Source organism: Mytilus trossulus, chromosome 9, assembly GCF_036588685.1.
Source record: "Mytilus trossulus isolate FHL-02 chromosome 9, PNRI_Mtr1.1.1.hap1, whole genome shotgun sequence".
Taxonomy (NCBI): Eukaryota; Metazoa; Mollusca; class Bivalvia; order Mytilida; family Mytilidae; genus Mytilus; species Mytilus trossulus.
The window spans coordinates 55,300,863-55,327,772 of NC_086381.1; the positions used below are offsets into that span (position 1 = coordinate 55,300,863).

The 26,910-nt window shown below is 33.6% G+C and overlaps 1 protein-coding gene across 1 annotated transcript; it reads left to right on the forward strand.

Moving 5' to 3' along the window:
* Positions 1 to 137: 137 nt before the first annotated feature.
* LOC134683137 (zinc finger CCCH domain-containing protein 11A-like) lies at positions 138 to 26,910 on the forward strand. The gene is made up of 16 exons (XM_063542252.1): positions 138 to 260; positions 4,740 to 4,977; positions 6,270 to 6,407; positions 6,898 to 7,036; positions 7,835 to 7,951; positions 14,077 to 14,943; positions 15,992 to 16,102; positions 17,011 to 17,274; positions 18,139 to 18,288; positions 19,221 to 19,310; positions 20,022 to 20,756; positions 21,441 to 21,563; positions 22,105 to 22,181; positions 22,782 to 22,932; positions 23,748 to 23,976; positions 26,351 to 26,910. Exons 2-16 carry the CDS (start codon positions 4,924 to 4,926, stop codon positions 26,475 to 26,477), a joined length of 3,372 nt encoding a protein of 1,123 aa, XP_063398322.1. The 5' UTR covers positions 138 to 260; positions 4,740 to 4,923; the 3' UTR covers positions 26,478 to 26,910.

Below are 26,910 nucleotides of genomic sequence, written 5' to 3' on the forward strand. Positions count from 1 at the left end.
TGTATAAAAAAATCATCAAAGTGATTTTTAATGTATTATCCTTTTGTAAGATTGTTATTTTGAACCTATAACTGCATTCACGGATAATATTCAACCCCCTGTCCCGAAACCTACTCTTTGTTTATAATCGATTGTGACGTCATTCATGCATTTGCCCATTATGGCCATAGACAACCTTTTACAATTAGAGAATTAATTCATTACAAGTTACCTTTGTTATTGTCAATATTTGTCGACAAAAACGGTTTTTCAATAAACAGGTAACGTATGCTGTCGGTGAAAAGGCGTGAATGGTAGCCAAGATTTAAAAAAACACGTACACTGATCCTTTGTCAAACAATTTTGTGTAATTCCTATCATAATTTCTGTGATGCTTTTGTCCTTGAACTTGAAGTCTTTGATGTCAACATCAAGCAAAGCATCATTTTTAAGAGAAATTTGGAATAAGAAGGAACATGGATGAAACATGTTTTTGGCCCTTGTTTTTTTTTATTAGTTTCATTTCAAGGCATTTTTATATTGTTATATGGAAGGAGAGTTGTCTATATCTATTTGCCAAATTTTCAGTCATATCTGAAAAAAATGTCTTCTAATCATAAATGTGATGTTGCTGGGTCAGATCAAGGAGAGGGGCAAAAGACAATAATAATTACACAAAAAATGTTATCACCCTTACTGTAAGTTGGTTTTCAATTAGTTAAGATCGATATGGTTGCAGAGGGAGACTCCCAATAAATTTAAACACCCTACACCGATTCCCTGTAAGAATGTAAACACCCTGAAGTATTATAAACCTACCAAGATTTTACAAAATAAGCCTGTGATCATGGCTTAATTCTCAACAGTATACATGTGTACATGGTGGATGAACATTGTAGTTGTACTTCATTGTACTTGTGAAAATTAGAGGGTTTGATCAGGATCCAAGGGCAAGGCTATGGTAAAAGTTTTCTGTTGACATATTTCAGTAACAATTTGGAAACATAGGTTGTACAGTGACCTATAGTCGTCTAATTATGTGTCATTTGATCCCTTATCAGTCAGAGCTCGGACATAAACAAGTCCATTTTTGTTTTTGACTTAAATAAGTCGAAACATGTATTTATTATAAAAATGTGTTTTCAATTTTAGACTAATTTAAGTCAGAAAATGACAGACTTGTTTAGGTCTATTTATGTTGGTGAAAAAACTTAATGTTACTTTGTGGCAAAACTACACCACCTATGACAGCAGAAACCTGAATGAGAGTTCACAAGGACTTGAGCTATCTATATTTAATTATCTAATTGAACATCCTTACTAAACACAGATGTTTTACCTCATTAAGTGTGATTCCAGGTGGTTGCATTGTAAGGTTAATTAACATTATCTCCGATTTTTTAGACTCTCATTCATATTTTTCTTTAGAAGACAAAGCATTGGCTTTCAATGTGGTCATTATTTGATTTAGAGGCATGACCTCCTTATAAGTATGCGTGGGTCTTGAAGTTAACCAATTTTGATCACTCATCGACTTGTAGGAGTCGATATTTGCAACTTTTTGATTCTGGTCAATTATTTCTTGTTTTACAATATTTGACTTATTCAAGTCATATTTTGTCTTACATTAAAGGGAGACAAATCCTAAAACTTACAAATTTAGACCTCTATGAGTCAAAAGCAGATTCAGACTTATTTATGTCTGAGCTCTGACTGCTTATGGAGAGTTGTCCCTTTGGCAACCATACCACATCTTATTTTTATGTTTTCAAAGTACATGTACATTTTTATTAAACCTTTATCCCTTTTCTTAAATTAAATTTTAAATTTACTGGTGGATCTCTATATATATGAACAAATGACATGAATGAAGAACAACCATGGAAATTTTTAAATCCTTTAAAGTATCAAAAGAAGAACATAAGCATATTCTTTTTTTCTGATCCCTAGTACATTATTTAGAGCTAGATTATTTCTGTGTGTCAGAAACTAACCATAGAAGTATTTGGAGATAGAAGATAGAAAGAACTTTGTTTAATGTGTGTTTGTATCATGCATGTTAGTGATGTACAATGTATGAGCTTTGTATGCAATGTAAACTGAAGCGAGAAGGTGGCAGTGAAGGAGATTGTTATAGATATATGTTTGTGCATCATTGTACATGTACTTGATCATCATTACAATTGTATCCCTGACCTTCAATGTTGTTAGTGGATTTTTCATTATACATTTATACATTGTATTTGTAGTACCCTACATTATCATATTTAATAACAGGTTTATTTATTTTTCAGTCTTAAATATCATTTTCCATTTATTTTTTAATTTTAAATATCAATTCCAATTTATTTTTCAATTTTAAATATAAACTCCCATTTAATTTCAATCTTAAATATCAATTCCCATTTATCATGTTTATTTTTCAATCTTAAATATCAATTCCAATTTATTTTTCAATCTTAAATATCAATTCCCATTCAATTCCAATTTATTTTTCAATTTTAAATATAAATTCCCATTTATTTTTCAATTTTAAATATAAATTCCCATTTATTTTTCAATCTTAATTATCAATTCCCATTTATTTTTTGGCAAGTAGATACAGCTGTACATGATATGTGAAGGTTTTTGTGTTGAACTAACCAACATTCTATATATTAAAACATTATTTATACAAATGTTGTATTGAATAAGACAAAAAAAGATCTATCCTTTTAATATCCCTTCAAACAGGTCAAATGTTTTTGTGAAAAATTATAAAACAATTCTGTCTTGAATTAAATAATTCAAATGAACATGTTGAATATTTCAAAAAAATTATTATGTCACATATGCATGAAATGTAGTCTTTCATTAACTTGGCAGGTTGATATCAATTTGAGTCTTCTACATTTTTCTAGCATGTCTAGTTTAATCATGATAATTTTAAGCAGTTTGCCCTACAATTTTTGGTAAATAGTGATAAGTTTGTTATAAACACACTAAATAGATATATATCATTGTATATATATCATGTATATTAAAAAAAACATGAAATAAGGATAAGTTGGTGAGTAGAATTGTTAAACTTAAAGTTCTTTGACGTAATTGTTAAAAAAATGAATAAATTTTAAAGGCAATGTATTTTTGTAAAGGTAATAATTCAACCATACATCATTGCACATCATGCATTTACAAAGATGTACAAAATGTATGGCTCCTACACATATATTTATATGATTTCAATCATGTTCATTCAAAATATTGTGTTCATTTTTTAGCATCAGAAATTGTTTTAAAACACTGAGTAAAATACTACATGTCTGATTTCTATACATGAAAATGTAATTAAAATAAAACACTGAATTGAAGAAAAAATTCAGCACGTACATGTAATATTTTTCAAAGTTCTTAAAATAGTTACATTTATTGTTTCTGTCTGTGTACACATATTGTTTATGATACAATGTAGTTTCAATTATTTAATAATGCCAGATGGCCTTGCTTTTCAGGAGGGTATGATGTACAACAATGCTCGTGACATCATGTGGACATGTGTACATACATGTATCTAATTGTTTAACATTTTTAATACACATACACCTGTACTTTAAAAGAGCTGATCCAGTACCAATGAAGTAGTCCTGTGTTTTAAGATTGATTGATAAAAACACAGTCTTATGTAGTACATGTGTATGCACATGACATAAGATGTACATGTTAATTCCTATTTTTAACTTCATCATGCTGTACAATTGCAGCTGCACTTAAACAACCACCGCCGCCAAAACAAACACAAAAACACACCATGCACATACATGTAAGAGGCTAACACTTTTGGAAATAGTACTTTACTTTTGATTTCATGTTAAACACAATACACATGATACATGACAAAACAACAGTTGTTGATGTTTGTGTCATTTTGGTCTTTTGTGGATAGTTGTCTCATTGGCAATCATACCACAACTTCTTTTTTATATTTAGTTTAGAAAATAATCAACTTTTAAACTTTTAAACTATTTGCTTTTGATTTTTTTTTTTACACTAAATTAAAAATGTTTAATTCATTTTTGTACATTCATGACATTGTACATACATGACATATTATAATGTGTATGCATTTAATATTTTTGCTCTGTTTTGATACATCAAGTATATATATGTATATGATAAAAATCAAAGACTGTATTTTCACTTTGACAAAATGAAACATGTGGAGTTGGTTAAATGAAGCAATGTTGTGAATAGCATTGTGAATTTGGTCACCATTAAAAAAAAAAAGGAGCAGTTACAAGTTTGATTTACTTGATTTGAATACCTATTAACTACATGAACTATGTGGGTTAGCCTTTTTTTTACATAAATATATTTGTAAGTGGTGTAACTAAATTCACAAATAATAATAAACATGGTTTAACTTCATTGTTTGTGATTACATATCATTTATGTTTATATACCAGGGATAATTATAGCACTTTCATGACTTTAGATTTTTAATGCGATGGCACAATTCTGAAAATTTTGGGTGCAAACTACATGTACCAACATCACCAATATAAGATTCTAATAAAAGAATTTAAGTGAGCTGAGGATTCATTTAGATATGGTTAGGCATCATCATGGTGTCATGGTGCAAGTATCCCTGAAATATTATTTTTCAAACTTTTGATTTGTACATTTGTATTTAATAATTGATCATTTCTTTTCAGCTTTTTATTATAATTACATATATGCAATTATTGTGTATTTAGCATATAAAAAAGTTTAATTTTATACAGAAAGAGATGTACTGTGAATAAAAAGAAAAAAAATATCATTAAGAATTAAAGACTATATAAAACATTGTCATAATGACATTTGACATTTGAAGAAAGACTGTTAAAATATTCAAGGAACCTTCTGTGCTGAAGAATAATTCAAGGACAAAATATTTGAAGAACTTTTTCTAACTGACAATTCAACATGTCTGCTTACGGAAACGATTGTCACTTCTACTACAATTCTAACTGTTCAAAGGTAAGTAGCTTTTTTTTTATTTAGATGTACTTTTACATTTTTATAGATACATGTATATATATATATTTATTTAAGGTTTGGGGTAAAAGTAAGCTAGACAGTAACCCAGCAGCACAAACATAGCTAAGACATCTAGAGACCAGTTTGGTCTTACTCTAACATGTTAACAAACATGTATTTACTCAATATACATGAGTACTATATATATACATGAGTACTATACGAGTCTAAATTGAAAACTACGTTATATACATGAGTACTATATATATACAATCTACATATATTCAAAATGCATTGCATAATGCTCTCTTTATAAAATTTAGGATGTGTTAAGTATGATTGCTATTTGAATAAAAAGAAAATCAAGACAAAATGGTGTGAATTTGACCAATAACAGTCCTTCGACAGCCTTCAACAAGCTATTATAAGCTATAATTGTCAATGGCATGGCAAAACAACAAGAAAAACAATTAAACAATATTAGAACAATCAAAAATAATATATTTATGTATATATATGGTACAAAGCAACAAAAGACAACCACTGAACCACCGTAACATTTAAGAAGTGATGATCAATACACTTTTGTGTGCATTTTCAACCTTTGCTAACTTGTGTTATACATGTACATGTGTCAAATTTATATATACAAATTATTACAAACTGCAAAAGTCAGCATGATAGGTTTATAATTAACATGATTAATATATAAACAGATTGACTCAAATTAAAGCAAGAAAATAATGAAATAAAGATTCTTTATGAAAAAACTTATACATATTATATGCAAGAATATACCTTAATCATGCATATATTGATGCCAAATTTCATAAAAGACAAACAAAAAAACAACAAAAAAAGCATTTACTGATTGAGGTTATTTTGAGATAATCTACATGATCTAAGGGAAACAAATCATGCTTTATTTGTACATTTTAATATGTATGATACTAAACACCTTGACTAAAATTATTTTGACTTGTTAAATTATAATATAATTTTTACAACATATACATGTAACTTTGGAAAGAAAAACAAAATTGAACCAAGCATGCAGGTTAAATTCAGAAAAATAAACATGATTAAAGATACGTTTTAGTCGGGCTCAGAAAAATTTGTAAGTGATGTCAACAGGGAAACAAGAGATCTGACATCAAAACTAAATTCTTATCAGTGAGTACCTGACCCTCCTATTTGAAGAGTTTAATTTGGGCAGGTTTTAGAAATTTGTATTATATAACAAGTACATGTATCATTAATTAATGTTTTACATGTATATTGAATGATTCCAGGGTGAAAATTGTGCCTTTAGACATTGTGAAGCAGCTAAGAGTTCAATGGTGACCTGTACATTCTGGCAACAAGGAATCTGCTCCAAAGCAAATTGTCCATACAGACATGCAGATCTGCCTCCAACTGATGTGTTTGAGGTATATTGAATTAGATGAATATACATTTGTATAGATCTAACTAGGCTAGGGATAGCTTTTAAAAAAATGTGTGTCTAAGATCATGCGTTCAAACCCCAGCTATGTCAAATCAATGACTGTTCAGATATTCAAGTCACAAAAAAATGCTGTACTTGTCTAGAAAATTATATATAACTTTTGCAAGGTGCATGGATCTCATATAGATCTGTTTTAAAAGTACCAATGATGTCATTGTTAAAGTCATCTTTAAGAATTTGAGTTATCTTTCTTTGTCCAGGATTAGCCAATGCTTTATACAATGCAATATTTAAGTAACAACTGATAATTAAAGCAATCTTAACCCTTCAATGCTTACAACATTTTACAAGGACTAGGCATAGTTTATATATATTAACAAAATCAAATTGACTGTTACAAAATGCAATTGTCTTTTAAACATTTTAAAGAACATGATATCAATTAGACATTACCGTTTATTTTCTATTTTTAGAGAAATAGACCAGGCATACCATGTTACTGGGAGAACCAACCAGTAGGTTGTACCCGTTCTAATTGTCAGTACCAACATTTTAAAACTCGACCAGTGGTTCCAGGTGCACCACCTTTGCAGACTCAGCCAATTTTATCAGGTAATTAAGAACAAACTGAGATATCGTTAATTTGCAAATTGGTTAATATACTAATAGATTCCAGGAAGGGTATTTTTTCGACACATCAATTTGTTAGTAGGATCTTATATGAAAATAAAACTTTATAAATTTCTAGATCGAAAAAAGCTTTTCTGGAATAACCTTGATCAGTAATGCTCCAACCCTGCATACTTTAAAACCAAGAGTATAAGTATTTGCATACTTGAAGAGATAAAGAGAAATGAACTTATTATTTTAAATGAAATGTTCCTGTATTTTATCAATTTTTTTGGTGTTTTGTTAACTGTAAAAAAAGCTAAGACTAAGGGCAGTAAATGTGAAATAATTTAAATTTTGATTTGGTTACATATATCTCCAACTTTTCCGTTTTCTTGTTGACGAAGGAAGCAGTTGAAGCAGTAATTCTTAGAACCAATAGGCTTATACTGGACAGAAATTAAGGATCTAATTTCTTTCAAATTTCCCTCAACTCCAATCTTAATTGAATAGGATTTTCAGTTTTCCTATCAAAGGTTGGTGATTTTCTCCTGGTACTCTGGCTTCCTCCACCAATAAAAACTGACCGCCATGAAATAGCCTAAATGCAGTGTTTGAAAGTGGCGTCAAAACACCAAAAATCAAACAATCAAAATCAAATCTTTTAAATTTCCCATGTTTTTATCTTTAAGTGTAAATAAAAAAAAATGTAAAAATCCTTATTTACATTGTATCTTATTACCACACATATAAGGCACTCTCTTGATGCAAAAATTATCTTACATCGAAATCTCTTAACAGAAAATCAGTTGCCAGATACCAGTTTTCCTCCACCATTGTTTGGACAGCAGCCACCACAACAACTGACTGCAATACCTGGGGCACCAGTCATACAGCCTGTTGTTGTTCACTTCTCAGGTAAGTAACTAATCATTTACTAATACTGTGTATTCATTTCAGGTATCAGTCATCCTTATTATTAAAGCTATAAACCTAGGAAGATGTTGACTCTCATTTATGACTGATACTCAACTAACAGCTTAACCACAGTGATTTTACAATGCCAGTTCTACAGTGCCCTATTGACGGCTGTAATTGGAAATCTCAGGACCTGGATGAAGCATTTGCTGCTGCTCTAACCACTGCTCTACAGATTCATGACAGAACCGTCCACCCACCTCTGGCTCAACCGTCAACGCACAAGTTAAAATTAGACCCACCGTCTATAGCCACAGGATGTGATCCAGATCAATGGTCTGCATTCACCAGACAGTGGAAGATGTATAAAACAGGGATGGCGATCACAGACAATGTCTTGCCTACAGCCCTTTTCTACTGCTGTGACACTAATCTGCGTACAGATATTATGCGTGACCTTCAAGGTGATGTTGCTAGTATGCTAGAGACAGATCTTTTAAAGGCAATCAAAAGGCTGGCTGTCAAAGAAGAAAGCACACTAGTCCAACGCATAAAATTGAACAGGATGACTCAATCACCTGGTTCAAATATCAGAACTTTTTTGGCCAGTCTCAGAGGCCAAGCATCACTGTGCCAGTATAAAGCAACGTGTAAAGAATTAGGTTGCAACCATATATTTGACTATAGTGATGAGATAATAAAAGACAATTTAGTAAGGGGTATTGCAGACCCAGAAATTATGTCTGACCTGCTAGGTGACTCCAAGACAGATAGAACATTAGAAGAGACTGTGTCATTTATTGCTCAGAAAGAGCAGGGTAAAGTCACAAGGAGTGCAGTAGGAGATTCAGCTAGTGCTATGAGTGCCACATGTAATACTCAGAAGCGACCGCAAGCAGCTGGAGCCAAATGTTGGGCTTGTGGTGGTCCTGCTCATGGACAGAGGAATGATCGCAAGGCCAGGTCTAGACAGCTGTGCACTACATCTGAACAGACGAACCAAGTATCACGTCTTGAACATCACATATTTGATGGACACTGGGTGGCTAGACCCTCAAAACCACACCCAATGCTCCTGGTGAACATGACACCCCTACCTGAGGACCATTCATCGTTTGGACATCCCATTCAAGACACTTCTCAGCTTAAGACAATCACTATGTCCATGGTGGCTGATACAGGATGCCAGAGTTCAATCATACCTTTACAATCTGCAAACAGTCTTGGCATAACAGAAAAGGATCTCCTTCCAGTAAAACTTGTGATGCGTGGAGCTATAAAGGAAGACCTCGGTGTAATTGGAGCAGTCGCAGTAAGTGTTACTACAAAAGACACTACTAGCAGTGCCATGTCAACACGTTTATTGTGTTATGTCTCTGATACCATGGAAAGAGCTTTCATTTGCAGAGAAGCACTCATATCTCTGGGAATTATTCACACCAACTTTCCTAATGTATCAACAGTCACGTCTCCAAACATTGCTGCATCTATGGAAAGCTCTGAAGATGTAACCTGCTCTTGTCCTAGACGTCGACCTTCACCACCACCTATTCCCGCATCTTTACCACCCGGTCTGAAGGCCACAGAGGAACATGTAGAGTCACTAAAAGAGTGGCTTCTTGATTACTATGGTGCTACAACATTTAATGTATGTGAACATCAACCTCTACCACTTATGAATTGTGAGCCTCTTCAACTCCATGTTGATCCTAATGCCACACCCGTAGCTGTCCACAAACCAGCACTTGTTCCTATCCATTGGCAGGATAAAGTTTATGCTGATCTTGAGAGGGATGTTCGCATTGGTGTACTGGAACAAGTAAGTCAAAACACACCTACAACTTGGTGCTCAAGAATGGTTGTAACCAGCAAGGCGGATGGCACTCCAAGGCGGACAGTAGACCTACAACCACAAAATCGACATTCTGTTCGGCAAACACATCATGTCCCAAGTCCTTTTCATCTAGCTGACCGTGTCCCTCAAGGTATGAAAAAAACAGTGACAGACGCTTGGAATGGGTACCACTCAGTGCCTATTCGTGAAGAAGATCGCCATTTCACAACATTCATCACACCATGGGGGCGCTACAGGTACAAGGTTGCTCCACAGGGATTTATGGCCAGCGGTGACGCTTACAATCAACGATTTGATGCTATAATATCAAACTTCAACGACAAGGTAAAATGTGTGGATGACACATGTATGTGGGCGAACTCCATTGAAGCAGCATTTTTTCAGGCATGTGAATGGTTCGACCTGTGTGCTCGTAACGGCATTACATTAAACCCAAAGAAGTTTCAATTTGCTCAAGACACTGTCAATTTTGCAGGACTTACAATCACCCCAACAAACATACGACCAAGTACTAAGTTCCTAGATGCAATTAGCAACTTCCCAACACCAACTGACATTACTGGTGCAAGAGCTTGGTTTGGGCTCATAAACCAAGGAGCATATGCATTTGCAATGGCAAGACAAATGAAACCTTTTCGTGCTCTATTGAAACCATCCACCACATTCTGCTGGACAAATGAATTAGACCAAGTATTTCACAAGTCAAAAGAGATCATTATCCAGGAGATGAAGGAAGGTGTTCGTCTTTTTGACCCTGCTCGTATGACATGCCTAGCTACCGACTGGTCTGTTGACGGAATTGGATTCTTTTTGATGCAGAAGTACTGTCAGTGCTCAAGTAAAACCCCTACCTGCTGTAATGACGGTTGGAAACTATGTCTAGTTGGCAGCAGATTCACACATCCAGCAGAAAGTAGATATGCTCCTATTGAAGGTGAGGCCTTGGCTGTTGTGTATGCACTTCACCAAACACGCTACTATGTTCTTGGTTGCAAAGACCTTCTTGTTGCAACTGACCACAAGCCACTACTACAGATTCTGAACGATCGATCACTCACAGACATCGACAACAGGCGACTTCTCAACCTCAAAGAGAAAACTTTAGGGTACAGATTTACAATTCTTCATGTACCAGGCAGAAAGAACCTTGGGCCAGATGCAGCGTCACGGTATCCTGTTGGACCACCAGATCGTCTGAACTTACCTGGTGAAGCACCTGAACTTGATTCCCTAGTTAACATGACTGCTCATTATCATTCAGATACACTTACCAGTCTATGTCTACATACAGAGGATAATGATACAGCTAATGACGCCTCCACAGTCGCTGCTGCCACTTGTGCCTTGAATGCTGTTATCACAGTTGTTACCTGGAACATGGTTCGTGAGGCCACTGCATCAGACCCTACATTTGTAAATCTAATCAGGCAGCTGGAAGCAGGGTTCCCAGAAGACTACAAGGAGCTACCAACAGACTTGCGTCCTTACCATCGCTTTGCATCCAGTTTATGCACCGTGGATGGTGTAGTTCTTATGGGCCAACGAATTGTTATACCTCCAGCTCTTCGCAAACCAGTACTCAATGCTTTACACGCAGCCCACCAAGGAGTCAGCGCTATGCGTGCGAGGGCCATGGACTCTGTATATTGGCCTGAGATCACAGTAGATATTGCCCAGGTGAGAGACCAATGTGTTCACTGCCATCAGATGGCTAAGTCAAACCCTATGCAGCCACCATCTGATATAACACCTCCAGATTATCCATTCCAGATGATTTGCAGTGACTACTTCACATATAACAGTAATGACTATGTAGTTATTGTTGACAGGTATTCAAACTGGCCAATGGTATACAAGTCTGAATCAGGTGCCGAAGGACTTGTCAAGAGACTTCGTGAGACGTTTGTGACATTTGGAATCCCAGAAGAGTTGACGTCTGATGGAGGTCCACAGTTCACAGCAGGGAAGACTCAAGAGTTTTTAAAGGCCTGGGGAGTTCGTCATAGACTTTCATCAGTTGCAAACCCACACGCTAACTGCAGGGCTGAGATAGCGGTAAAAACAGTAAAACGCATGCTGGTGGACAACATTACTGCTGTTGGATCTCTGGATGTTGACAAATTCCAGAGAGCCTTACTAATGTACAGAAATTCTATTGACCCAGAGACAAAAGCATCACCAGCATTGATTCTGTTTGGAAGACCCATTCGTGATGCCATTCCCATACTGATGGGTAGATATTCTCCACATGAAACATGGACTGAGTTAATGTCTCACCGAGAGATGGCTCTTGCCAAACGTCATTCAAGGGAACATGAACGGTGGAATGAACACACTCATCACCTGCCAACACTACAGGTTGGAGATCATGTATACATACAGAACTTGGTAGGCAACCATCCCAGAAGATGGGAACGTACAGGAACAGTTGTTGAAGTACGCCAATACCACCAGTATGTTATACGCGTAGATGGCACAGGCAGAGTAACTATCCGCAACCGCCAACACCTTCGAAAGTTCACTCCTTTTCAAACCAACCAAACGCATGGTACTTTGATGGCACCTACTGCAGTTCAACATCCAGAAGTGATCTTGAGGTCTCCATCTACACCCAAGACGACACAGCCACAAGTACCCAAGATTCCAGTGTCTTTATCACCAACAAGAATCTTAGGTCAACCAGCTGCATTGAATGAGACACCAATTATAGTCCCCACTCAAAAACAGGGTACACAGACTCAGACAATTCAACAGCCTTCACAAATAGATTTGGACCAGTCATTCCACCAGACCCCTGAACCAGATGTACCTTCAATGTCTAGAGTACCACGTGCTCTATCCCGTCTTCAGCCACATAATAAAGCTGGAGAAAAGGAATTATTGACACCACGAAGACCGAGCCGCCGCAACACAACAGAACATAACATTGATGAATCAGGAACTGATTAATGAGATATGCAAAGACATTTATAAGTGAATCTAGAGACTTTGCGTTTAAAATTGTGAAAGGACACCATACATTTAAAGTTGTGAAAGGACACTATATGTTTAAAATTGTGAAAGGACACCATACGTTTAATCTTGTTCGCTTCCGGATGACTTTAACAGAACATTCCTGAAGATCTATTTTCTAATAGACTTGACTTGGTTTAAGTTTTTTTTTTTTTTTTTGTATACAAAAAACTTGTCCCCCGGGGAGGAGATAACTAATCATTTACTAATACTGTGTATTCATTTCAGGTATCAGTCATCCTTATTATTAAAGCTATAAACCTAGGAAGATGTTGACTCTCATTTAGTAAGTACCCAGGAAGGGGACCAGTCATGTAACATTCTGTTATTTGCTATTCATGAAGGCAAATAATTTGTCATACTGTAAGCATTATGACATGTATTAGACAAAGAAATGTTGTTCACTTACATGGTATACATCATTACATGTGACCAAGGCTGGTAACTTCATTTAAACTTCTTCCTTGCTCATGAAGTCACCTACTTCTGCATTGCACTTTACTTGTAATAACCGTAGACAGGTAACCAGTTTTACTGACACAAATTAAGATTGTTAAGGTTAAGAGTTACTTGTAGAAATATGTTGTGGTATTAATATGATAGCATAGGATATTGAAAATGAGGATTAAAGAGAGCAAAGGAACATTTAAATTCATAAGCATAATAGGTCTATAATAAAAACTGGCAAATATAAAAAAAGAAGATGGGGTATGATTGCCAATGAGACAACTATCCACAAAAGACCAAAATGACACAAACATTAACAACTATAAATCACCGTATGGCCTTCAACAATGAGCAATTATTTATAAGCATAGAATACTTAAGACTGAGCAACATGAGCATCATGAAAAACCTAAGGTGCCTCGGAAAAGTTAGCTCCAAGCTTTACAAATGAAGTGATGCTTTCACATAATTATTATTGCTCACAACAAACTATGTTCACACTCAGCTTGTCTGCCGTTAAGTGATACAAGTAAAAAGACATATCAGTGCAAGTTTGAACATTTGATTAGTACACTATTGGTAATCAAAAATAAATGGTAATTGATAGTTTATTTAACATTTAAAAAAAAACAAGACTGAATAATTAGTAAAAATAGTGTATTCTGAATTTTCCAAAAGATTCATTTGTTTTTAGTGAAAAAGGGCACCAATGTACTATTAATATATGTTTAAATAATAAGTATGATAAGGTTTAAATCTTAAGAAGTTGTCATGATAAATTTTTCATATATATGCTTTTTAATTTTTATAGATTCTGAAGTTGAGAGTGACAAGAATTCACCTGTGAAAAGTAAGAAACTCTTAGAACCAGAAAGTACTAAAGTAAAATTACAGTCACTAGATTCAGCTAAAACTGACACAAACAATCTGTCATCGTCAAGAACAGTCACAACTTCTGATCAATCATCTTTGAGAACAGTCAAAGTATCTAACCAATCATCTTTGAGAACAGTCACTGGTCCTAATCAGTCAACCTTGACTGCTGTAGCTCCATCCCAGACAATCACACCAATTCAGTCAGGCAAATCAGCCTTCACATCAGTGCAGCCTTCTTCAATTCAGGCCATTACTTCAATAAAGCCAGTATTACCACAGACAGCGCAGACTATCCCTGTTGTTTCTAAGCAGGCAACGGTTGCTAGTATTCCAGATATAGACTACTTTATTGGCAGACCGTTTTTACCAAAGTTGAATAAGTCCCCTCCTCGATCATCTCCAAAATATGATTCTAGTCCAGACAGAAGAAGTTATGACAGTAGATATAGCAGATCTCCCACCCCTAGAAGTTTGTCTCCATGGAGAAGACAATCAAGATCCCCTTCACCTAGGAGAAGACGATCTCCATTTTACTCAAGAGATCGTAGTAGGTCACCGAGGAGATGGTCTCCCAGGTATAGAAGTCCCTCTCCTAGACGCAGAAGTACATCTCCAAGAAGACGCACTCCTCCTAAAAATTCAGTATTCAGACCTCAGGACAGTTATTCACCAAATCGAAGACCTGTCCATGAACGTTTAAATAGAGATAGAAATCACCCATCAACATCTTTAAACAGGGGAAGACAACCTGTAGGTGTTCCACAGAAAAAAATCAATCTCAGCAAAATTAAAGATAAAACAGGTATACATCCATAAAAATTTAAAAGAAATTATTGTTCAAATTTATATTTTTCATGAATGTTATTTTTTTCAAATGTATTTGTTTGATAATTCAAAGTATATTCAGTCTGTTTTGTGGATTAAATTATTTCAAGGACATCAATTATAATACTCAGATCATGCAGATTGAGAAAAATTGGTTTTGCCAAAAGCTGTGTTCAAGCCTTAAATTTTTTTTTACTTTGTTAAATATCATTTTCATGGTTTATCTATATCAACAAAATCCATGACAATTGATAACCCACAAATAATACTGACTCTACATACAGTTAATAATTTATAAGTATACCACATGGTACCAATCAGGAAAGTGTCTTATTTCATATATTTTTCATATCGTTAAATTAATAAGTAACTTCTCTAGATCATTTGTAGATTGAAATAATAGGTTTAAAAGTCATGTATTTCAAAGGTCTAATAACACTTTTAAATATTTATCTATATAACTGCAAGTTAATGACAATCAAAAGGCTATGAAGGGAAAGAATTATTTTTATGCCCCACCTACAATAGTAGAGGGGCATTATGTTTTCTGGTCTATGCGTCCGTTCGTCCCATTTTAGGTTGAAGTTTTTGGTCAAGGTAGTTTTGATGAGGTTGAAGTCAAATCAACTTCAAACTTATCATGCTTAGTACACATGTTCCCTATGATATGATCTTTCCAATTTTAATGCCAAATTAGATTTTTTTCCGCTAATTTTACAGTCCACTGAACATAGAAAATGAGTGCAAGTTTCAGGTTCAAGTTTTTGGTCAAGATAGTTTTTGATGAAGTTGAAGTCCAATCAACTTGAAACATAACACACATATTCCCTTTGCTATGATCTTTCTAAATTAAAATGCCAAATTAGATTTTTATCCCAATTTCATGGTCCACTGAACATAAGAAAATGATAGTGCAAGTTGGGCATTAGTGAATTGTGGAAACAGTCTTGTTGTTTATGTAATGTGTTTAAATGACACTACTGTATTATAAAAATGTATTAAATTGATAATTATTATATTTATAGAAAGTGAAGAAGATAGCATCAAAGTCAAATCATTAGAGGAGATACAGCGAGCAAAAGCTTTGTTGTCAATGGGTTTAATTGAACTGAAGAGTGGGAAAATAGTCAAAATTTGTAAGTATATAAAATGTTGCAGCAATCTTGTTAAATAAATAAAGTTTGAATGAAAGGAGAAGTGCCAGGAAGCTCAGAGAATGCACAGCACATTTGAGTATGTACACCAAGATCATGGTGTACTCAGTGAGTTATGATAATACTGAAAAATACATATGGGTAAGGCTAAATATTTTATGTTTTAGTTTACTGCTCCATATACACAAATCTATTTTTCATCTGCTACCATAAGGCAACAACTAACCTTGACAAAGAAAATTTTAAGTACAGCATATTTGTATGATGTATGATCATGATGATATTGTGTGTTGATTGATCCTATTTCAGCTGACCTATTTAGTCAAATTTATGATAAAATTGGCCAAAATGGATTGAAAATTTGGAAATTGTCTATGTATATATATATATAGATTAAAACTGATGTGGAAAGGTAACATATGGCCACCGAAAGCTCTTTTTTTGAGAGCCCAGGTGGTCGTGTGGTCTAGCGGGACGGCTGCAGTGCAGGCGATTTGGTGTCACGATATCACAGTAGCATGGGTTCGAATCCCCGCGAGGGAAGAACCAAAAATTTGCGAAAGCAAATTTACAGATCTAACATTGTTGGGTTGATGTTTAGACGAGTTATATATATATATATATATATATATATATATAAAGATCACTATAATAAATGTTCTTGTGTATAGAAATATATATAGATTACTAATAAATCCAACATTTCCGGTATGAATAGTTTTAATTCACTAGTACTTTCATGTTTAAATAACAATCTTCAGGTCTATATATATATATGCAAAGGAATGAACGAGCCATGTAAACATGAATTAAAAAGGGGGAAATTTAATAATCAGTTGTATTTTAGATTAATTTAAGATAAAAAAAAACCTGTATTATTGATTTTTCAGGTGAAGCAAAGAAATACCAGGAGGAGGAAGAAGCAGAAGAAGAGAAGAAAGCACCTCCAAAGAAAAAGAAAATTGTCAAAAAATTAACTTCCAAAAGTAAGAAAGTGGAAAAGAAACCAAAAGCCATAGTAAAAAAGGTGGAAAAAGTTGTAAAGAAAGAAGAAAGTGAGGAGGAGAAGGAGGAAGAGGAAAACTTTGATGATGGAGATGACTTAGGGGAAGAACCAGAAATAGATATCTGTGAGGCTACAGAGGAGTGGGAAGGTAATGGAATTTGAAATGTGAAGATTTTTGCAGGGTAATATAACACTGAGGGGCATTATCATTTTCGGTCTATGCACCTGTTTGTTATTTCCTATGTTTGTTCCTCTTTCGTCCCGCTTCAGGTTAAATATTTTGGTTAAAGTGTTTTGTCCTTGGGTAGTTTTTGATGAAGTTGAAGTCCAATCAAGTTATTTCTAATGTATTGTATGATAAGATCTTTCTAATTTTAATGCCAAATTAGAGTTTTGACTCCAATTTCATGGTCCTGTGAACATAGAAATTGATAATGCAAGAGGGGCATCCATGTACTATGGACACATTCTTGTAAGAAGTAAAAAGAAATATTCCATTGTTTTTTTAAATTGCATATTTAAGGAGATTATTGTTCACCTTGGCCTGATGGTAGAAAAATGGATCCTTTACTAAATAGTATTTGATTTAGAATAAATTGAAATATTTAGACAGCATTTGCCCAGAAAAAAGAAAAAGACATGTAAACTAATTTGAATGGTCCAACAGATAGTCCTTTTTGGGGCCAATTATAGCTTGCTGTTCAATGTGAGCCTAGGCTCCATGTTGAAGACTGTACCTTGACCTATATTGGTTTATTTTTATAAATTGTTATTTGGATGGAGAGTTGTCCCATTGGCACTCATACCACATCTTCCTATATCTAATTTATGAAATGAACTATCTTGATTAAAGCACAAAAAGAAAGAAGGAAAATGCAATGTTTGTTTGATTTAATATTAAAGATGTCATAAACAAAAAGCAGAAAATTTAAATTATGTATTGAAAAATATTTCAAACTGATCATTTGAATCTGTGATCCATATTCTAACATATGTGGTTGTAACTTTTCAGAACAAGAATTCCAGAAGGAGGAGTCGCAGGAAGAGGATGGGGATGTTGAGGATGAATCAGAACAAGAGGAGGAAGAAGAAGAGGAGGAGTCTGAACCCGAACCAGAACCTGTACAATATCAACAAGATATAAGAAGGGCTGTGAGAAAGGGTAATCTATCAAAACATATCTAACTGGGAGTATAACTGATAAGGCCAAAAAAAATTATGTCTGTTTCCTGCTTCCAAGGCAAATGAATCAGGGTCAGTAGGTCTTTTGTTTTTTTTTTGCACAGAACAAGTGCAAAATTTTTTTGGCGGGAATTTGCCCCAAAGTGGGTCAACAGGTGCAAAAAGCGTCAATTTTTCCGATTTTTCACCCCTTCTCTTGACCCAGAAGACCCAGGGTTGCTGGTTAAGGTATCCAGCTGTAGCCTGCGTGTAGAGTGGACCCTAGTGAACAAATTGACCCCAATTGTTGTTAGGTCGGAGTGAATCTGATCTTGATTCATCAGTCTACAGAAGGTCATTTGGACCCAAAATACCGAATTTCACGATTTTTGCCGATTTTTTACTTCGAATGGACCCAAAACCGGAAGTAGTTGTTTCCTATGCATATTTCAATAATAATAATGATCAGTAGTTATATGGCTGTGTGTTTGCACTATCTTTGCCAGTTTTATGCCTCTGAACTTCTTGTGTAAGATACAGATGTAAAGCCTACCCCTCCAGAAAACCGAGTTTTAGCCAATTTCAATTTTCCAAGTCCGTATTTGTGCTCAAAATGCTACTTATACATGAGAAACGTGAATATGGATAGCCTCAGGTTGACGGAACATGCATCACTTTTAAAATAAGTATCATAAAGTGGACTTCTAAAAGTATGGAACGCCATTGGAGCCAAATAACGGTTATTAGGGTCCGCCCGTCAAAAGACGGGTACCGCATGGTAAGGGTTAATATACATATATTTTTTTTCTTTGAGGGCACTTATAATAAATCTAAGTTAACATTGGCATCAACCGTATAAAATTCTGACGTAAAGTGCGTTATAACAATTGAGGTACTGTATTTATATACATGAATGCATTTCTTTTTTGATAGAAGATGTAGAGAAAAAGATAAGTCTGACATCTTCACAAGTAAAAAGAAAAAGGAAAGTTATTGTGGATGAAGAGGAAAAGAAAAACAAAGGTAAACATTGTTTAGATAAAAAAACATGTGGTCATAATATATTGATTGATAGATTGGTATTAAATGCCACTTTCAGCACTATTGTGGTACCTAGTCAGTTTATGATGGTGGAGGAAGCCAGAGTACCAGGAGATAACCATTTACCTTCTAAAGGAAAACTGACAATCCTAGAGAATTACGATTAGAGTCAAACCCCCCTGCCATTTGCAGGATCCTAACTGAATTTACCCTCTTTAAATAAAGAAGTTACAATACAATACAATACAATACAATACAATACAATACATGTTTATAGTTCAGCAGCAAATCAAATGAATATTCTTGAATGTGTATTGTTCAGCAGCAAATCAAATGAATATTCATGAAGGACACATGTTTAAGTAATATGAATTTTCCCTGCTTTTTACCAGAACAACTAGCTTTTGAAACCATTGTAAACATTGGTGAAGAAATGGTTCTAGATGTTAACTTATAATTCCTTTAAATCCAATTATCATTCAACATCTTCTGATCTACATAGTGAGCTATAAAGGGCCTTAAAATGACCAATGTAAAACTATTCAAACAGGAAAACCAATGGTCTAATCTGTATGAAAAAGAAAAACATGAAACAGTTATGAACCACACCATAAAACAACAACTACTGAACAACAGATGTGATTTAACATTACCAGTCTATAGAACAGATGTTTAAACTATATTTATTTTCAGATACAACTAAAGTCAGTGTTCAAAGTCGATTGGGACGTAAACTTAATACACCAGATGTTAGAGGCACTAAACATGCTAAACCACATCTGTCTCGTGACTCTAATGAAGCTAAAGTTGGTAATCTTCAAAGGTCACTGATCAAAGCTAGTGTAAAATCTAGGCTGGAGACAAAAAAAGTAAAACCTGAGGAAAAAGTTGACAATTTGAACAGAGGAACTATAAAATTATCTACTGGAGGTATAAAAAGTCGTCTGGGCATTGGTGCAAATGTTTCTTCCTCAAAATCTGACACTATAAGCCTAGAGCCAAGAAAAATTTCTATGAAAAGGACAATTGAAAATGATCAACAAGATGAGGTTAAGAAAGAGGTATTGAAAAAGCGAAGATGGGGTCAAGGGTCGATTAAAAGCAGGCTTGGTGATAGTGCTAGTGACACAAGTGTTACTGATAGTGATCTTAAAAAGATTGTCATTGTGCGTAATTTAAGTGACGAGGACAGTTCAAGAGACAGAAATAGACAAAGAGAGACCAGGGAACCAGAGCAATCAACGTCCAATGAAAATACAAGTCAGATTAAAAGTACATTATCTCGTATCAATAAAATCATTGAGGACAAAAAAGTGACTCAGGAACCTGGGACCCTTAACAAGGGTCGAGGTAAACTAAACGTCTGGAGTTCAAGAGTGTCAGAAACTATTGCAGCAGTAGCACCTACAAAGAAAGAGTCAAATATAGGTATGTGATAATTTAATTTATCTGGTTTGGTATTGTTAAGAATAAACCTTTCAAGAAGCACATGTTAAATTAATACATTAGGAATAAATGTTGTATCATGCATACACTGCTTTATTTTTGTTTTGTCATCTTACAGAAATATTGGTGGGATAACAATTTTCATGATTTTTGTAGCAAGTGAAAAACCACCAAAAACAAATACATGATGAAATACAACTTTTAGTCCTTCTAAATATCAGATATTTCTTCAACCATGAAAATGATCAAATTTACAGTAATTTAAAAATAGATGTAATTGAGCAGGAAACGGAAACTTACTAGGAATATTAACTGTTTACACAAATGGGAGACAATTTACACCAATAGGACACAATAAATGTATGGAAAAAAAAAATTTGATTAAACCACAGGTTATGTGTCAAAGCCGTGCTATCAAGGAGGTGAATTTCATTTGTTTTCCTTTTTTTTGTGATGACATTTGCAATTCTCATGCATGTAAAGGTCATAATGATATTTACCTTTAAAAAAATGCAAAATTTCTTTGGTTTTAGAAAAATTGAAGTGAAGGTTTATTGGAGTATTGTCATGATTGTATGGTATTTCGATATGGAAAAAATGACTAAATAAAAATTAAAAAAATTTCAATTCATTTTGTATAATATATTATAATATGATTTATTGTAGATCTGTTTGATTCCTCCAGTAATGATTCATTGGCTGCTGAGTCTGGAATGTTCAAAAAGGAAACGAAAAAAGGACCAAAGATAGAAAGGGCATTGTATGTTCCTCCTGCTCGTAAACGTACAGGTATTTAAACATAAACAATATTTATTTGACTGTGAACCAGTCATTTACTATTACTGCATGTATTTTGAACTATTTATGGATTTAAGATTGTCTTTGCCTTAGACAAATGTAAGATGAGGAAAAAAAATAATATATGTTTTGAAAATTAACCAGCAGATAAAAAAGACATGAAAGAAGGAATACTGTAGATTCATTATTATTTATGTGATAGTCTGTATGCAGACTTAGGCAAAACCATGTAAAATGAATGAATAAGGAGTTATGCATACATTAAAAAAAGAGAAAACAAAATTAAATAATTAAGCTGAAAAAAACGAAAATTTGTTCTTAAGATATATAAGGTCTTTGAAGTCTGTAGCAGTCATGATTTGATATAAATGTTTAAGTGTTTGGATTGTTTTCAGTGACAACATGGATGATGGCTGTAACAAACTACTTCGTACAAATTTTTTAAGGTCTGATTTTATGTAAGTTCAACTAAAGCTATTGTTTTACCACATTGTTTTAATAATTATGTTTATGACCGGGATTTATTTTTCAGTTACTTCCTATGAAGAAGAATATGATGAGAGCAGTATTTCACCTCCTAAAAAATCTCATAAAAAACATAAGGAAAAGGTAAGAGGTGTTCCATAAAAGGATGAATATCCTGGGGAAGGAAAAGTCAGAATATATTTTGTTAAAACCAAAATGGCCTACAATGTAGAATTTTCAAAATTTCTGTATGATTCTTTGCGGAAATTTCAACAACCTAACAATTAGTTTACACTGTTTTGGAAGTATTAAGCCTCTTTATTGTGTGAGCCAAACACAGTAATACCAGTTATTCTTCTTATTTCAATTTTGAAGCTCATATTTTGGCACACACTGCACATTAAACCTGAGAAATAAAAGGGTACGGTTAAAAGAATATGCATCAATTTCGAAATGCATATCTTTCATCTGGCCTCCACAAGAACCATTGTAGCAGAAAAAACAGGATAACAAGAAGAGAAAGATGCACATTGTTGATAGATTCAGATATCATCAACTTTTATCGAAAGATATTTTAATTGTTTTTTTTACCCTAGCAATATTCATCTTTAAAGTGTGAATAGGCAATTAATTTTGCAAAGAATTTAAGATTTTATTGTTCCTACTGCAGATTTTATATGTTGTATATTCAATTATTAGCATACAGTAAAGAATTATTGACTATGCTTTACATTTTTTTTACAGAAATCTGAGCCAGAAAGTATCAAGACATATTCTCAGATAATGGAAGAGAAAAGGAAGAAACTTGAGAAACAACGAGAAAAGAAGGCAAAAACTGAAGAAAAGTCTAAAAGAAAGAAAATTACCCCTATTGGTTTCAGTGATAAGGAAAATGGTAACCTTTTTTTTATGCACAACTTCTTCTCTCATAGTCTTACTGTTAGTCTGAATATATTTAATTCTAGATAGGTTCAAAAGAATCTTCTGCTTGTAAATATTATTCAAAGATTAAATAATCCTTTCTCTGACTCTGTAGACTTCGGACACTTACAAAGTTTGTTCCACATATTTATCTTTATGTTGAGTCTTTTAAAAAAATAGACCTTACTGTCTCTTATCTATTGTCAGTATGGCTCCAAATTGCTGCAGAGTAAAAAAAAAATATATATGTCAAAATTAAAAGTTTTAGGTCAATGGTTCCAATACGAATCACAAGAAAAAATTTGTCTATAAAATTAATGTTTTATTGCATTGGTTGCAATAAGATACTGCTTGTTCTAAGTTATAAAAACACATATGATTTCACATGTGAAAAATAACCTAAAGATTACAAATGTGAAAGAATCCTTTTAGAAAAACCTTGATTATTACACCTGTAAAAAAAAAATCTATAACTACAATCATGTGACCAAAAAATGATATTAAACATGTAAATGAAATCCTGTAATTTCACTGATGTCATACCTGTTGGTGTTGTCAATCATGTTGCGTCAAAACAAAGTGAGACCACATAGAAAATGAAATTGTTCCTTCTGTTAAATGTGGATGCGCAACTTTCTACAATTCATTGACAGATGTTAGAAAATTGTTCTCATACTTTTGTTAAAAAAAAGGAGTCCTTTTGAAATTATAAATGGCATCTGGGGAGAACATGTAAAAATTTGATTTTTTTGATTTTTTTCTAACTTTTTTCAAATCTTTTTTTCACAGAAACCATTTTGAATGATATAGCAGAAGCAAAGAAGTCTCCAATAAAAACAGATGTACCAAATACAAAGGGTGGTATGTTGGACTCATTCAGCTTTACTCTTCAAGAAGCCACAGATGCCAGTAATCCTGCTCAGTCAGACCAAGTTGATAGTTCTACAGAGCATTTAGAATTGTTTTCAACTTCAGTTCCTGAAAATTCCAAAGAAGATACTGATGATCTTCTTGAAATGTAAGAATTTTATACTCATTGCAAATTGTTTAACAATTATACAGTTTGTGGTGACTTTTTCAACCCTTTTTCTCAAGAATTTATATGAGGGTCTGTACAGGGTTTATAGAATAGAGAATAGTTGCAAAAAGAACAGAAAAGGGGAGCAAAACAAACAGAATAGACATAAATATTTGAATAAATTTTTTGTGGTGATTTTTTTCAACCTTTATCTAAAGCATTCATAAAGGGTTTATAGAATAGAGAATGATTGACAAAAAGTACAGATAAAGGGCAAATATCAATTGAACAAGGAGGGCAAAACAAATAATTTATGCAGAAAAATAGGCAAACAAAAAAGAGAATAATGGTGTGCTAAAATATAATGAAATGAGAATAATAGAAAAAATGAATAAAGATTGAAAAATAACTAAAAATTTAAGAAAAAAGAAATGAAGAACCTACCGTCTAGACCCTTTTATATTCTCAAGGTTGTAGGTAGTCATTGTAGATTCCATTGCCAAATCTTGTTGTCTTCTTGATATGATAAGATGTGAAACAAACAAAAAACTGCTTGTTTTATCACAAAATAATACAGGACAAAAAAATATCACTGACAGTGGTCAACAATGATTAATGAATAGCATGCTTCACAGTTTTGATGGGCACATACAGAATTTGGCCGGTTTAATGTGTACGTGAGCACAAAACCTTGAATATAGAACTTGAATGATAAACATAAAGTCTAGCATTCTTAGGCCGTGTTCACACCAAAAGCCATGTACAGTAAACATGTTTACATTTAGTTTACCGTAATGCACACTGGTTTCACATTACATTTGTTCACATCTATACACCTTGTTTAGCTACCTGTACATAAGATTTGTTCACACTTGTAAACTATGTGTCATTTAAATGTCCATTACGTAGAACCGAATGCAAATTTTTCGGACAATTTTTCTAGCAGTAAGGGAACGGCCATTTGACTTCAAAATGAGGGGGGATGGAAATATTCCGATCCCCAATTTGATAAAAAAGAATCTGGTCATACAGATGATAAAAAAAAATTCTGAATCAAGAGTTTCCCCATACATTATAGTGTTAAATATTGAATAAAAGTATTTGATCACCAGCATCGAAAAAAAACCGGAATAAATACGTACGCGCGAAAAAAAATCTTTCTCTGATAAAAAAACACCCACCTCCCCCTTTTTTTGAGTTTAGTGGTTGTTACTTTATGAAAGTCATTTTTATAATTTGCAGTAGTTTTAATATACTAGTAGCGTGCTTACAGCCGAAAAAAGGATTGAGATATTAGGGATCATTACATTTTTCTGTTTGTTTCAAATGGTATTTCTTCTTCAAGGAGTTTTTGGTAAAGGAAATTGGGGAGGTTTTGTTTTTTTTTTTATTTTGAGTGCTATGTATTTAACGGATCTGAGATACTAGACAAACATACCATTTACCTCACACTTTCTAAGTCATGCATTTATGCGTGAATCGTTGTTTGAGTAAAGACCAGTGGCAAATATTTCTGTGAACGTCAAGTCGATTCGGGAAGACCTTTTCAAATGAATTAGGCAGCAACTATTTATTTCATTTTTTTGGGAGGGGGTAGGCGTGGGCTATAGATTTTTTTCAGGACAAATTTTGGTGACAAGTCGAAATCAATTTTAGCATTATATATATATAGTGGCAGCTGAGGGTGAAACATACAAATTTTTTTTCAGGGCCAAAAACTGGAAACATTTTTTTTTTTCAAATCAAAATCCATAGCCCCACCCCTCGTGCCTTTATGTTTTATACTCAACTATAATAGGCTCCACCAAAAATCAATTGATTGCTGCCTTATGGGTTCGGCAATGATGCTGCTTTGAGTCTTGATCAGGGGTTAATAAATCACGTTATTTTCTTTTAACAAAAAAAAAACTGTAAAATTTAGACAACAATTTCTGTAAAGAACTATACTAATAAATATCAAAAATATCAACTTTACTCAAAAAAAGTTTCCCCCTTAAAAATATACACGGTAAAACGAATGTCCTAAATGCCTAGTTTTGTGTACACTTAACCTACACAAGGCCTACATTGACTATCGACTGTGTGTAGATAAAACATGATTTAAACTACATGTAAACATTGAGTTTTATCAATGGGAACGCAACTGTGTTTAGTTTACGTGTGAGTTACACTAACACAACACCGAATTTAGGTCAATGTGAACACGGCCTTACAGTTTGATGTGAAAAGATCAGCTAAACATTAAAAGTCTAGCAACTGTTTGAATATGTTGAATGTAGAAATCTTTATATTATTATTACTATTTATTAAAATTTTACATTTATTTGAGAGATGGATATATCATTCAATTAATGTGACTATGATAACATTACAGGTCACCTACCAAGAAGACAAGTGATGACTCATGGTTAGAGTTTAGTAAAGAAGATTTAGACATGACGGGATGTGAACCTGCCGATGATGATGACCTTCTCAGGGAAATTGATGAATTATTGGCGTGAGGCGACAGATTTATTGACACCAATTTTTAACTATGACCAAAGACATGGAAATTTTATAAGACTGTGATAATTTTAATTCATCAGTGCTATATCGTGTGAAAAAAATCATTGGTTTACAGAAGATGAATTTTGATATTTTTAGTTGAATATTACAATAATGGAAAATTGAATTTATTACACAAATCATGTAGAAGTACATCTACTGACATTAATTTTCCGATGAATTTAAGAATATTATTCAAATTGGATTAATTTTGTAAATATTGGACAATCATTGCTGGGCAAAACAATGGTCTAAATTTAAAGTGCAATATCATTAACAGCTGATCAATGGATTAACATTTTGATCTCAATACCACAAATTGTATAAAAACAAGACATATGTGTATATAATTTGTTGATCTCTTACATATTAAAATATGTTATAATTTCA

Excerpts from the sequence above, each read along its gene's own strand:
- LOC134683137 (XM_063542252.1), top strand. The coding sequence starts at position 4,924 with ATGTCTGCTTACGGAAACGATTGTCACTTCTACTACAATTCTAACTGT. Across the intron at positions 6,408-6,897 it reads CTCCAACTGATGTGTTTGAG|AGAAATAGACCAGGCATACC; the intron begins GTATATTGAATT and ends TTCTATTTTTAG. Across the intron at positions 19,311-20,021 it reads AGAGGAAAAGAAAAACAAAG|ATACAACTAAAGTCAGTGTT; the intron begins GTAAACATTGTT and ends ATTTATTTTCAG.